Source organism: Monopterus albus, unplaced genomic scaffold (assembly GCF_001952655.1).
Source record: "Monopterus albus unplaced genomic scaffold, M_albus_1.0 scaffold177.1, whole genome shotgun sequence".
NCBI classification, from domain to species: domain Eukaryota; kingdom Metazoa; phylum Chordata; class Actinopteri; order Synbranchiformes; family Synbranchidae; genus Monopterus; species Monopterus albus.
Genome location: NW_018128057.1, coordinates 94,804 through 109,888, shown reverse-complemented (window position 1 = coordinate 109,888; position 15,085 = coordinate 94,804). Strand labels below are relative to the sequence as shown.

The following is a 15,085-nucleotide window of genomic DNA, read 5'->3' as shown; positions in this document are numbered from 1 at the left end:
CCCCCCCTCGCAGAACTGATGACAAGCGTTATTCAGTGCAACACGTTTTGGTAGGTTCCTATAATGGAAAAATCCCATTTAGGTCTTTGTCAGTTGGAGTTCTTGTCTTATGAAACATCAAACTTGAATGTTCCAATGACATCTTGTCATGTTCAGTCCAAGTAATATGAGGAAGGAGGCTGTGGGCCGAAGAGTTCCTCAAAACAAAGAGAAGCTCAGATATATTGTGTGATAGACTAAATGTTAGGGGTTAGCATGTTGGCAGTTAGCTCTTTGGCTACAGTAGTTTGTCATCTGCAGAAACACATACTTGAGGCATTCACACATTTTCAGCATCAGAGAAGAATAATGTGAAACATCAATCTGTCTGTAATGCCTCATGGTTCTGCTATTCTGCTACCCGACTGTCTGGAGTGTCTGTTACACAGTGGTTTGGGTGGAGAGGGCGGCATTAACAACAGAACCAGGTTTGTCATTAGAAAAGCTTAGTTAATCAAATGCCAGCTAATTTTCTTATTTTGATTCAGTCTGTTGCTGGTTTGAAGCTGTGGGAAGCAGTTAGCCAGAGCTAACTGGATCTGTATTGGATCTGAACCAAACTCTGCAGATCTCAAAGACCAGTTCCACAGCTTAACAGACTATTGCCAGAATGAGCTTCTATAAGCAGAAGTAACTGGCTCAGGTTTAGAAAGTTTAAATTCATCATAATAGTTCAGAGAGCCTTGTTTTCTTGATGCTCTGATTTGAAGTGATTTTATCACCATGGTATTTACTGTATGGATCCAGTGCCTTGTATCAGGGCTGTGTGTCTGTCTGTCATCTCCTCATCTCCACACATGGTGTAATAATCAACTTCCTGCACACAAACTGGGTCAGCTGACTACTTCCTGTCATTAGTCCTGTGTGTGTGTTTACTCCTGTTTCTCTGTGGAGTTTTGAGATATAAACCTGCTCACACACATATGGGCAGTGTCGTATTTGAGCTAAAACTAAAAGCAACAGGTCTGAAACCTGAACAACCTACTACTGCTTTGTGCTGATGTGATGCTTGTTTGGCTTTGTGGAGATATTGTGTATGGAGATATGTATATCTGCAGACGGACTCACAAGAATTCTTCACAGACACCCCCCACCTTCACCACAGGCTCTGTCCTGATCTCACCTCCCCATAGCTACATCTCAACAACAAGTATGTGTTTAATGACTGACAGAGGCAGCACAGTGTAATGTACTGAACATCAGCAGAGGCAAAGCCAGACTAATGGCAGCTGTCGCCCTCCACAGAGGAGCACGACATAGTCAGGGCAAGATTCACTCATGTTTTCCTTTGACACAACTGAAACTTTTTATTTTAGCTGTCATGTGATGACCATGTGAAATGCACACTGTTTTCTTTCTCTGTATACTGTGAAAATGTGTCCTGTGTTTTCTAGACGAGTTGTTTGTTTGAGTCAAAGCTGGCCTTGTCTCTAGCGCAGGCTGGGAGCGTGTGCTTGTGTGGCTCTCTGTGAGAACCAGTTTTATGTCTTGGGAGTGAGGACTTTGCCAGGTCCTCACACCTTCACAGGGCTGTCTGGTGCTTCAGACCTGGTTTTAGGGTTTAGGTTAGAATAAAGCTTAGGTTAGGGTTAGGGGCTAAGGGATGCATTATGTCAGTGAGGGTCCTCACAGAGATAGATGCACAGATGTGTGTGTTACTGACTGCAGTCTTTGTGTATTGGTATGTTTTAAGATTAATGAATAGTGAATAGACAGCAGTGTGTTTAGCTTTAAAAACAGAGACTTCATTGACATCTGCACACTCACAGCTGTTTACTCTCCCCCCATTCTCCCTTTACCTCCTCCTCCCATCCACCCCTCCCTCCCACCTCCCCTCCCGTTTTCTCACTGATCAGCATTTCTCATGCTGCTGAAAATTAGAAGCAGATGGCTTATTATTAGTACACACATACAGTCCTCTTTCAGGTCTTGGCTTCATTCAGATGACAGGAAGTGGAGGCTGGCCTCTGGAGAGTTTCACTTCCTGTCTGGTCCTGTTTTATTTTCACAGTGTATCGGTGACAGAGCCAGTGTATGTTCAGCAGCAAACGGGCTGTGTCTGAAGTCACTGCATATTCATTGCATAGTCTGAACACTGAGTGTGTAGAAGGTTTCAGGGGTCCTTTATTGGTTTTAAAGTGGCCTTTGAGAGGACTGCATAGGGTCCTGGAGAGCATCAACATGCCCTTTAAGAGATTTCATGATTTTGTTGTAAGTTCCACAGGTTATGAAAAGAAGAGATTACAGTGGTTCTTGAGGAGGTTCCAAGGTCCTGGAAGATGTTACAGTGATTTGTGAGTAAGTAGTTCTGGAGGAGGTAAATGTATTAGCCAGCCAATGAGTGAACAGCATTATAAAGTGTAATGTTCCATGTTTCAGGTAGATGACCTCCTGTCTGATCTGAAACCACATAACAATGTAACACATGAAGTCACAGATGCAATGTGATGTTGCTGAGGTCAGACTGACAACACCCCCACAGTGGTTTTATTCATGCAGCTCAGTCAAACACTGTGCACACAGTCACAAGGATCACACACGGGAAGAGGGAGCTGCCAGAGACAAATCCAGATGTTCACGATATGAGAGAGGAAATCGGTGGTGATGAAATGTTGTTATATACTGTACTGTATTTTCCACTTTGTCTGAGCAGAGAAACAGCTGATGACTGATTTTAGACAGTTGATACTGTGCAGCCTCACAGAGTCTTGAAACATGAAGGGGCACATTCATGTGCTACACCAAGTATGATTTGGGTTGTGTGCAGTCTCTGATTGCTGCAGCTGTTTTATTGTGAGCTCTGGAAAAAGTTAGGGGAAACATACCAGCACACTCAGATCTGCCTTCTTTTAGACGCAGCAAGAGCTGAGGGTGCTTAGTGAGAAGCAGCCAGGCTTGACTGAAACAGGGTGTTTCACTTCACTTCCAGGTCAAATCAAACTGACTTTTCTCTGCTGTCAAAGCAAAGGGTGTTCTGCATATGCTGCTGGCCTTGCACCACGCAAAGCTCTCTACCATCTGTCTTGGTCAAATTTCTTGGCTTTATAATGTTCAGATGTGGAAAAGTTAAGTCTATAGCTCCATGGTACTGAAGGACAGACCACTGTGCTACTAGCCAGCACATCCTCCTTTGATTTTAGCTAATGTTGGCTCATCTTTGCCTGCGTTTGCTCTTAACGATGCAGAACAAACCAAGAGAATTCAGTTTCTGCAGTTTTGAAACTTTGTGTTAATCTAGCTTCTCTTCCTTGGTATGCCCGTGGCATTTTGAATGAACTAAGCATTTTTCTGAAGCTAAAGTTCTACATTAGTGAATGCTGGAAGAGTATGTTTAATTTAGGTAACTTTGCATGCTCTATGGGTGGTGCAAATGCAGCTGTAACCCATGAAGAGTTATCAGGTAAGTGGGACCTGGTGCTTACTGGTTTTCTGTTTGGGAAATTTATTTAAAATAAAACAAACAAAAAAAACTACTGCTGTTTTAAAGGCAAAGAGAGTCACAACTACTGATTTAATTTAGGTTTGTTCTCTTTATTACACTTTGACAAATTGGTGTAAATGGCCACCCAGGTATATTTGGCCATGGCTGTCCGAGAGAATGACACCATCCACGATCATTTAACTAGGGGTCAACTTCCCCTTGCTCAGGATTCTCTCTCTTTTTTTTTTTTTTTTTTTTTTTTTTTTTTTTTTTACTATTTCAAATATATAAAATCTAATTCTTAGCATTGGGCTGTGCACAGCACATCGACTCACTCAGCCTCTTCTTGTCCTGCCCTCTCTGCCCTATCGCTTTCTCAACCACAATTTGGCTCCTTCACTTCTTGGTGCCTATCGCTTTAATAGTGCTGTTCATATTCTGTATGTTGTAGAGCTGTTATTTCTGTAACAGCAGTTTTCTGGAAGCTGATATCCTTAGTCTTTCCTACGTGCAAAGCTCTGATTGGCCCAGTTACTTTTACGTCCTCTAGACCCAGACTCTAGGCACAGCACAAAAAGTCCAATCCAAGCTGAAAATAGTCCTAAACAAATGCATTATTTAGTCTTGTTTGGATTTGTTAAAAGCTACAGTGAGCAGCTGTTTTAGAAAATTACTGAGCCTTTTTAAAAACAAAACTATACATTTGTGAGCTGTTTTTAAAGATTGACATTTATAGGAGCCAATTGGCCTGGAGCTGAGAGCCACACTTTTAACTGGAGGAGACATAGGATAATTTTGTCTGGAAAAAATCATGTAACCAGGGACCTGAACTCACTCGATGACCACTTATTCTTGTTTTGTCTTCGTCCATAAAGTAGAGAAGCACCAGGAAGTCACCACTGGATTCCTTTTCTGTCCTCAGTTATAAGATGTCAGGCCCACAAGAATACTAATAACAGCTGTACATGTTTCCCCCAGATGTTCCAGTGAAATCTAACACTGTCCTCCAGACTTCTTCATCACCGTCATCACCATCAATGATGACATCAAGAACACTGACATCAGCAGACCTGGAAGCCCCCTCTCCCCCACGTAACCACATCACAGTCGCTAAGAAACAGCAGTGGGCACGACAGGGCTCTGTGGCTCTGCCCCCATCCTTGGTCTCAAACCCCATCCCCCAAGCCTCTGATTGGGAGAAACCTTCAAGGATATCCCAGGATGCATTTGGGCAGGCCTGGAGTCAGAAGCTAGCACAGGACAAGGTAAGGGATGGCAAGCACAGTGTTTCCATCCACTGCTCCTGGTGGTGTGAATTCTGACCGTTGGTCTTCTTCCAGTAGCTAGACCTTTTTTTGTTGTGCTCCTTGTGGTAATTGAATCCCTACTCTTTGTCCTGCTGCTGGTAGTTTTACCCTTCATTTATGGTAGTTTGACTCTGTTTTTGTCCTGCCTCTGAAACTGGTACCTTTGGTTGTGTTTCTGGTAGTTCAGTTGCTGCTCATTTTAATCTTTGTATATAGACTCTCTCTTCTAGTTTTGTTTTAGCAGTTTCATCCATGCATCTCCTTTCTCCACTGATAGCTAGACTTTTTTGGGTCCAGGTAGTGCAGCCTCTTCTTGTTGTCCTGCTTTTTGTAGTTTGTCATCCTCCTTCTTGAAACTTCATGTTATAAATTTACTTCCAGACAGAGCAGTGTGGCGACAGGAGGTGTGTCAGCCTGGCTTGGGATACGACCAGCACCCCATGTGTCTCTGTCAGTTCTACAACAGTACAGCAGGAAGCCCTTCAGCCAGCAGAGGGCTCTACTGATGCCCCTGCCAGCTCTGTCAACACTAAGCTGTCTGGCCAGCGTGCCTACCTGCAGAGCCTGGATCGCAGCAGCCGGGCCTGGGTGCTATCTTCAGGAAAGTCCCAGGCTTCAGATGGACCTAGTGATTCACAGGAGGATAGTGGCAGCAACATCTGGTACAACCCAATCCCTGAGGAGGAGGATTCAGGAGGCCCATGCCAGGAGGAGGAGATATGGAGGAGGAGGGATGAGAGGGAGGAGGGAGGAGTGTCAAAGATGGCGGAGCCAGGAGATGTCAGAAAAGAGCTGGAAGGAGTTTGGGTTGGTTCAGCATAAGATTGTAGCAGTGATTGTCCACTGGAGGGTCATAATCCAAGTGTCAGCCACCATGTTGATGACATAACAGCAGAAAACACAGGCAAGAAATCCTCATACTGGTTTTATGTTGCTTCAACTAACAACATATTGTAGCTGTCAGCTAGAAACCTCATATGTCCATGTTTTGTCATTTAAATTTTTTTCATAAATCAATGCTATTGATCACCCTTTATGTCTCTCTGTGGGCTTTACAAACATTTAACCAAAGAAAAGCACTAAGAAAGGCTTGTGAATAAATCTCGCAATTCCTTTGGATCCTGAAACTGTTGGCAAAACGTCATATAAACTTGATTTAGGTAAAATGTTATAATGTAATGATACACAAGTAAGTGAGCATATGCTGAAAAGTAGCAGTTTTGTAGATACAAGGTTTCTGCCCGACAGCGACGATATTCAGCCTGTCTGACATATTGCCCCACACTGGTCACTTGTGTCTGTGTCCATTTTCAGTGTTGCTCAGTTTGTCTCTTGTCCCCAGACTCCCACCTTGCTGACTCTATCCCCCCCTCCCAAAAGAAAGGGGGCGTGGCTGGCAGTGTGATGGACAGGCTGAGGTCTCCTGGTACAGTAAGGAGGCTCTCCCTGAAAATGAAAAAACTTCCAGAGCTGCGACGTAAACTCAGCCTTCGCTCATCCTCTCGTTCTCATCGTCATGGCCATGACAGCAGAGGGTTTGGGGATGAGTCGACCAGTAAGAATGCAGCATCGTTGTCGGCTTCCAACCAGAATGTGATCAGCAGATATCACCTGGATAGCTCCGCCCCTCCAGCCCGACCCCTGCGAAGATCTTTCAAAGGATGCTCTACCAATAAGGGAGGTAAAACAGTTTACATCTTTGTTTATTATTGATGGAAAAAACTATGTCTTGATGGACGTTGATAGAGAAGTTATACTACTGGCATGAATGGTGGTGCAGTGATTAGCCTTGTCGCAACAAAGCAAGAATGCTCCGGTTTCAGATCCCAAATGGGGCCCTTGTGTGTGGAGTTCACATGTTCTCCAAATGCCTGCGGGGGTTTCCTCCAGGTACTCCTGCTTACTCCTACGGAGACATACAGCTGAGGTTGGTGACTCTACATTGACCAAAAGGATGGTGTCAAGAAAATCATCCAGAGTAAAAAGTGCCAAATCCCAAATGTAGACTGCAGCGCGCTGTGGCTTTATAATCAAAGTGAGGAAGCCTGGATGTGCCTGTCTGTACACTGTATGTGAGGAATTTGTTGCTTTGCTGAACATAGTGCATGTTGTCAAGTGAGTACCAGAGAGTGTGATATTCACTGCACCAGACAGAGCAACTCTTTGTCTCAGATTATTTTGTCTCAGGTGGCATCACATCCAAACTAGACAAGCTCTGGTTCTATTAAAATACTTCAGACAGTCATAATATAACATATTGTACAAATATCTGCATCTGAAGCTAAAAGCTTGATCCAGGCATTTATATTTACTTGCCAGGCTATCTTAGTGATGGGGACTCCCCTGAGCTGCCACGGCAACAGGGCCCTCAGCTTGCAACTTCTCAGGAAGCACCATGTGACATCAGTTCATTCCAGCTGTACCTGGGCTCTGATCCTCCACGATGCAACCAGCGGGTGACCGGTTTACTCACTGTTCATCTGCTGGGCCTGGAGGAGATGAAGTCCAGCAGGTACAAGTTCATCACCAATGCCTGAAACCAGCAGCAGTGGTTACTAAATAGAGCTAAGTAATGATAAAACTGGAGCAGTATAAAGTGCACACAATGACATTTGGTTGGTGGTTTTTCCATTCACTTCAGCTCACTGAATTTGATCACAGCAGCATCTAGTGGACATAAGAGCAACTGCAGCTCACCACATTAGCATGTTTTCCTCTTGTCTCAGGTTTGATGGCTGTAAAGAGGTCTTCTTGGGGATCCAGATTGATGGAGTGACAAGAGCAAGGACTGCCCTACTGACCCTGCGAGGCTCTGCCCTCTCGTTAAACCACACCTTCCACTTGGAGCTGGAGAGAGCTCGGCAGCTACGTGTAGTGGTGCTAACACCAGGTATTACCAGTTTTAATGATATTAAGTTCTGTTATAAGTGCTGGCATTACTCCTGCTAATATTGTTACTACTACTGCTACTAGTGGAACAGCACAGCCAGCAAAATATCTCAGCAACTGTTTGTCTCCTTCCTGCTCTCTGGAGGATGAGCTTTCCTCTAGTGCCACCCTCAGGACAAACTCCTCCACTGCTGGTGGGTTTGGCTTCTGATAATAATCCTCATTACCTACGCCAAGGGTGGGGGTCATGTTTTAAAATTCATTCAGTTAAATGTATTTGTGTAGCACCAATTCACAGCAACAAATCCTGCAGTTATGTGACCACCTGCACAAGAAGGATTTTCAGTCAGGATTTAGAGTCCATCATAGGACAGAAACTGCACTGGTGAAAGTCACCAATGATCTTCTCCTAGTCTCAGACAAAGGACTCATCTCCATACTCGTCCTCTTAGATCTCAGTGCTGCTTTGGATGCCACTGATCACAGCATCTTACTACAGAGACTTGAACATGTTATTGGGGTTAAAGGAACAGCACTAAGCTGGTTCAGATCTTATTTATCAGAAGGATTCTAGTTTGTTCATGTTAATGATTCATATTTGACCAAATGTTACTAAACTCTCTTTACTAAACCTAAAGCTTCCTGTACTTCTCAGTATAGTTATGTTTTTTTTTTCTCTGCAGCTGGTCTGCAGTCAGTGGGAGGGTCTAGACCAGTAACGGATCCAGGTCAGACTTCAAGTGGTCAAACCAGGAACAGAGTCTGCTGTCTTGGTGGTATCTCTATCCCTCCGCTTTTTAAAGGTTCATTGCACTAAAATACTGTGACTTTACTCATTCAGCTTTGTTTCATTAATACTTGTATAAATGAACTGAATAAATAATTGTACTCAGGAGGTACAAATATGAAAAGATGTGTTTGTCTTTCAGCAAGTCGCAGTCAGCAGCTCCGTGTGAAGCTGGAGCCCAGAGGACTTCTCTATGTCAAACTGTCTTTACAGGAAAAATGGGACGCTCAGGTAAACAGTAATACTACTATTTCTACTACTACAAAGAAAACTGGTTGAAGCACCAAACAGTTTTTAGTCATGACTCTACAGATATGACACCATAGTGGAACTATAAAAGTAAATCAGATTTACCTTCACAGTGACCTTAATCTCTTCTCAGTGACAGTTACTGTTCACAGACTTGAGTCACATACCACTCGCATAAATTACTAAGACTATTATTATTGCTATGTACAAATACTACCATATGTTACTACTGCCATCACAGGGTGAGGTTATTTCTCTCTACAGCCCAGCAGTGATACTTCAGCCCCTGCTAATGTTTTTGGGGTTGAACTGCACCACCTGGTAGAGAAAGAAGGGTCTGCAGTTCCGGTCCCTCTGCTGATCCAGAAAACTGTGGCCGAGATAGAGCGACGAGGACTGAAGGTGTGTTGCTCTGCTTAGCTACCAGTTAATTTCTAAAGAGAAGGTGGAAGTTACAGTCAGAGTTTTCACATACAAACACTGAGTGGCCATTAAAGGAACTGGAGTTTAAGACCTTTTCAACACTCATTAACAGCAGGGGTGCAGGACTGCATTTCCATGCACCACTGCAGAGATTTCAGGAGCAATACCAGGGTTTGTCTGGTTGGTCACAGGGGTGTGGACTGAGTCTCCTGTCTAGATGAAGCTCATGGCTGCCAGGTGAGAAGAACTATGTGGAACTCTGTCTGTCTGCAGCAGGACAACAGAAGGAGAGTTAGCAGATAAGTGCAATATTAAGGGACTCGAACACATCATTACACTTCCAGTATTTATTTGAATTTCATAGTGTGGGGACAAACCCTGTGAGAAGCACTGTGTCTTTTTTAAGGGGGCCCTCGGTGTGTCCTGAGTCTTTTTTCTTGGTTTCCTCCATGCTGGATGTGATCAAGATCAAGAATCTTTATTGTCATATTTATTGTCAACAACACAGATGCCCTGTACAGGAAGGGCCAGAGCCGCCTCCACTTGTTGAGGAGACTGAGGTCCTTTGGTGTGCGCGGGGCACTCCTTTGGACATTTTATGAAACTGTGGTGTCATTTGCAGTTTTTTACGCTGTTGTAGGTTGGGCAGGTGGCAGCATGGACAGGGACAGGGACAGGGACAGGAAGAAACCTAACAAGCTGGTCTTGTCCTGGGCTGCCCCCTGGATTCCATCGAGGAGGTGGCGGACAGAAGGATGCTGATAAAACTAACATCCATCATGCACAACCCCTCCCATCCCTTGCACCACACAGTGCAGGCTCTGAACAGTTCTTTTAGCACAAGACTGTTACATCCCCAGTGTAAGAAGGAGCGTTACCGTAGGTCATTCCTCCCCACAGCCATCAGACTGTACAATATATCACTGCAGTGATAAGATAGGTGAAATTATGAGGGACTATGCAATAGTCAATTGAGGTGCAATACTCAAATCCTGGGGGTAAGATGCATTGTAAATATGCACATATGTAAAATCTTGTTCTTGATTTCTCTTGAATACTTTATATTGTCTTGTTTTAGGTATTTTTGAATAGTTTTTCAGAGATCCTCATGGCTGAAATACAGGTATTTCCCCCATTGCGGGATTAATTGTGGGAGTAATATTCTTTTTCTTGATTTCTTGATTTCTCTCGAATACTATATCTCGTCTTGTTCTTAGGTATTTTTGATTTGTTCTCAGGGATTAATTGTGGGAGGATCATTCTTGTTCGTGATTGTCTCTCAAATACTTTATTCTGTCTGGTATTAGGTACTTTGGAATTTGTTTCTCAAGATATGTTTTGTCTTCCTGGACCTCCTATAATCCACAACGACCTCCTTAGTCTTCTTGGTGTTCAGGACAAGATTGTTATCTGAACACCACCTTGTCAGGTGCTGGATCTCCTCTCTGTAGTGAGTCTCACTTGCAAAGCCTCTTACGGGAGGTATCAAAGATATGTCCAGGACAACTACAAGCGGCTCATGTTGTCTCTAGGGGTCATATTATACTTAAAAAAAAGGCCAACTACACTGAAAATCAGATGTGTTTATAGTCGTTTCCAAACAGTCACACTCAAAGGTAGAGGTAAAATTCAGTCAACAGAGAGAAGGGGGAGATGTCCTATGGTTTAAACAAATAACCTTGATTTTCAGACAGTCTCTCTTGGAAGACATTCACAGTGTTGTATACTGGCCCCTTAAAGCTGAGTCCAGACTTCCTGTCAGGGAAACTCATTCCAGCTGCTTTGATCCACCATCTTATTCTTTCAGTCACCGTAGAGACCAGGGCCACAACTGAGGACTGGAAGAGGGATCCACTGGTGAACCCAGAGCTTCAGGATCAGCTCTCTGTGAACCACACACTAAGACTATCCCATTGTAAATAACTAAACTGGAAGCTCACTGCACATTGTTCTTGACTGATTGAAACTAGTTAACACAGGGTGCAAATATGATGTTATTTTTGTTGAAGCTGACCAGTCAGGATGTTCTGCACCTCTGACTCATGACCTTATCTGTATCTACAGTACGTGTATGCACCTGTCTGTCTCTTTGTCTGCCTATGCCTGTCAGGTGGTGGGTCTGTACAGACTGTGTGGTTCTGCGGCAGTGAAGAAGGAGCTCAGGGACTGGTTTGAGAGGAACAGTTCAGCCGTCTGCCTCAGCGAGGACCTTTACCCCGACATCAATGTCATCACAGGCGAGTAACACCAGATGATCTGAATTTAAACGCTGTGGTTTGGTATGTTTGTAGTCTGAGTCATATTCAAGCCATTAAGGTCAGACATTACTTGAGAGACTCTGATATGATTGAATAATGTCTGATTTGTATTTCATCTTAATGGCTTAGGTCAGCCTGGTTGATTTGTGTGTCACCTAGATGACTTTATATTAATGATTGAGCTTCACCTTTATGAATCTTTTATTTGCACTGGACTTTAAGAACCTTGAACTGACCTTAAGGACTTGGCCTTGATCTTCTTTCTTTGAGGCTCAGATGGTATTCATAACACAGAAATTACCTTTGCGAGTGACTTGATGTAAACAGCTTGAACTTAGCATCAGTGATTCACCCTGGTGTTAACAACCTGGATACGGCTTTAAATTACTCAAATTTGAGGTTCATGACCTTGCATAATCATGATAACTTTGTAAAACGGGGTTTACAGAGAATAAGAACAAAAGTAACAGTGAGGACATATCACACAACAAAAGCAGCCTACAGGACAGGATAAATCAGAAACTGTGACTTAAAGGAAAATAAAAACACAACCTGGGGCCTGTCCTAATACCCACATTTGTGGTATTTGCAATAGTATTTCTGGTAGTAACCCTAGTGCCCGAGGGCCTGCTCAGACCTCAACACGTTGAGGTTTAATGGTTTATTAAGAAGGTTTAACTGTTTAATAATGACATCCTGCCACTCAAATACAAACACTGTGCATGGGACAATTGACAAGCTTGGTGGTTGTCCATCATCCCAGTTATCCTCCACTCTAAACTGACCCAGCTCATTATGCCTGCCCCCACCTGTCAGTGGATTACCAGCTTGACTGCACCTCAGGAGACCCCTCTGTTAAACTCCTGAAGTTCACAGATGACATAACAGTCATCAGTCTCATCTGACTGTGATGAGTTGGCCTATAGAATTACAGAACAGCTGGCCCTGTGGTTGCAACAACCTGGAGCTGAACATGCTCAAAACAGTGGAGATGACAGTGGACTTTAGGAGGAGCCCCCCCACTCCCCCACCCCATCACCATACTCAGCAGCACTGTATCAGCAGTAAAGTCCTTCAAGTTCCTGGGCTCCACTGTCTCCCAGAACCTGAGGTGGACATCCAACAGAAAAGAGAAAAGATCAGGTGTAGTCTGTCATGTGGGCAGCTGTTTTTACTTTTTATCAAGTGCCTGGGAGAGCACTGCTTCTGAGTAACTAAATAATACCAGTTAATTTGTATCATTTATAGTAGCAGAACACAAAATGCGATCAAGAAAAGAGCCGCCATTGTAGACCTAGTATGTGAGCCTGTCTGTCACCTTTGGCTGTTCCTGTTAGGGGTTGCCACAGCGACTCGTCACACTGAGGATTCACATCTTGAAATTTGGCACGTGTTTTACGCCGGGTGCCCTTCCTGACGCAGTCCTAAATTGAACCTGGGCCGCAGCAGCAAGAGCACTGAATCCTAGCCACTAGTCCATCAGGGATCCCCAGAGCTAGTATGTTAGCAATGTAGCTAAACCTATAGCACAATACTAATTGTGGAGCTATGACTTGTTTGCAGGAAAGAAAACAGATTTAATCCAAATTGCATTAAGTTTCTATTTGTGCAACTAAGCAAAAACAGGCAGTGTTCATTGCTGACATATTGTTTTTTGTTGCTGTGTCTGAGAGGAAGAATATACGCTAAAGGCTCAGTTAACTTTACTCCTGCCTGTGACTCTCCGTACTTGCATGTTCACTGTCTGTCTCAGTATGGACTGACACTCACCCTGAAGACAGAAGAATTACTGTTGGTCCTAATTCACTGTTAGTGAGTTTCAGACACAGGACACACTGAAGTGGACGTTCACGCAGTAGAGCCATGTATGAAGGGCAGGACGTCCTCACTGATCGAGCTCTGAACACTTCATGTGCTTGTGGTGTTGCTTGAATAGTCACAAATATTGCAGGTGTTTGAACAGACCCTTGGGCTTGGACCATTTCAACATGACCTCAGCAACTCGTAAATGATTTACATGTGTCAGGCTGCAGGGACATTTCTATGATCTCGATCATTCGGACACTGCTGAGACTCACACAGGACCAAGTAGTAGTATGAATGACCGTGATGACTTGAGCACTCATTCTCACCATGGGTATACTCAGTGCTGTGTTTTTTTTTTCAGGTATACTGAAGGACTACCTGCGAGAGCTGCCATCTCCACTCATCACAAGGACTCTGTACAATGTAGTCAGGGAGGCCATGGCCCTACGACCCCCACCTGCCCTATATGTGACCCCTGACCCCCAGTTGGCCCAGAGTACCGTGGAGCTACTGGCCTGTCTGCCGCCTCCAGAGAAAGTAACGCAGAGTAGTACTAATGCAGTACTATAGTACAGCATTCTCCTCTGTCCTTCTGTCACATGTGGCTAAATGTAGAATTGTCCTGTTGATGAAGCCACATTTCTACATCCTGCCATCAAAGTCTCAAACATTTTGAACATGTAAAATTTGAGGTTATGGGAGAGATGTGCATGTTTCTGTACAGCAATGCGATTAATCTAAAGTCTGGAACATGTTTTTCATTCTGTACACAAGTGTTTGGGGTGTGGATCTGGGGTGCAATGTCAGCATGTAAAGATAATATTTCCTTAGTGTAGTGAAGACCCTGGTGAACAGTCGGGAATGAACCAATCAGACGTCTCCTCTGCTGATTCCAGTTCAGATATGCATACACATGTGATAGCAGATGTCTGTTTTTGCCAGATTTCAACACCGTAAACCTTTGCCAACAGTGAAGAAAGATAGGAACCATGGGGAGAGGAGTGTATGAAATGCAACCACAGTGTGATGCTTTCACAGCACCTCAGTTAGGATCATTTTGGCAGTATGTAAGCTAATAGGACTTCAGGCATGCTGTGAAACCAGACAGCACAGACATGACAGGATTATGCTGAGTACATGACCGGGTACATTAGTGCCTGTATCGACAACATTGTGCTCACCATACAAGTCAGGAGGTTCCCCAACCAGAAGCCCTGGATAAACAGTCAGGTACGCCATATGCTGCATGCTCGCTCTCATGCATTCAGATCAGGCGATGAGACGGAGTACAAAGCTGTGAAGTACAGACTGAGGAAAGCCATCACAGCGGCCAAGAAGCAGTACAGGGAGAAGCTGAATGGCTTCTATTCTACTGCTGACTCCGGACGGATGTGGCAAGGCCTGCAGCACATCATAGACTACAGGACCACCACCAGCATCATCAGCTCCACAAACAGCCTGCCGGATGACCTCAACACCTTCTACACCCACTTTGAGACCTCCAGCCACAGCACAGAGAGGAGGCATACACACACCGAGATCACCCAATCCCCCACTTCCCCTCCACTAACTGTCTCACCAGGACAGGTACGCACAGTCCTGAGGAAGATCAACCCCCGCAAAGCAGCAGGACCGGACAACATCCCTGGGAGGGCTCTCAGGGCTGATGTTCTCGCCACCAACTTCAATCTCTCCCTCATCCAGAGCATCGTTCCCACCTGTTTTAAGACCACAACCATCGTCCCCCTTCCCAAGAAGAGCCCAGTCACCTGCCTGAACGACTACAGGCCAGTGGCACTCACCCCAATCATTATTAAGTGTTTTGAGAGAGTGATGCTGGCCCACATTCAGAGCAGTATACCGGGCACCCTGGACCCCCTGCAGTATGCCTACCAGCCCAGCATGG

At 44.4% G+C, this 15,085-nt stretch overlaps 1 protein-coding gene across 1 annotated transcript in view; it reads left to right on the top strand.

The window, feature by feature from the left end:
• The window catches only part of syde1 (synapse defective Rho GTPase homolog 1), a 26,814-nt gene that overhangs the window by 7,388 nt on the left and 4,341 nt on the right, over positions 1 to 15,085 (top strand). Inside the window, 10 exon segments of the mRNA XM_020616682.1 lie at positions 4,439 to 4,725; positions 5,149 to 5,671; positions 6,110 to 6,448; positions 7,087 to 7,279; positions 7,494 to 7,657; positions 8,340 to 8,459; positions 8,586 to 8,674; positions 8,957 to 9,094; positions 11,226 to 11,352; positions 13,541 to 13,716. Coding sequence (XP_020472338.1) covers positions 4,439 to 4,725; positions 5,149 to 5,671; positions 6,110 to 6,448; positions 7,087 to 7,279; positions 7,494 to 7,657; positions 8,340 to 8,459; positions 8,586 to 8,674; positions 8,957 to 9,094; positions 11,226 to 11,352; positions 13,541 to 13,716 — 2,156 coding nt within the window.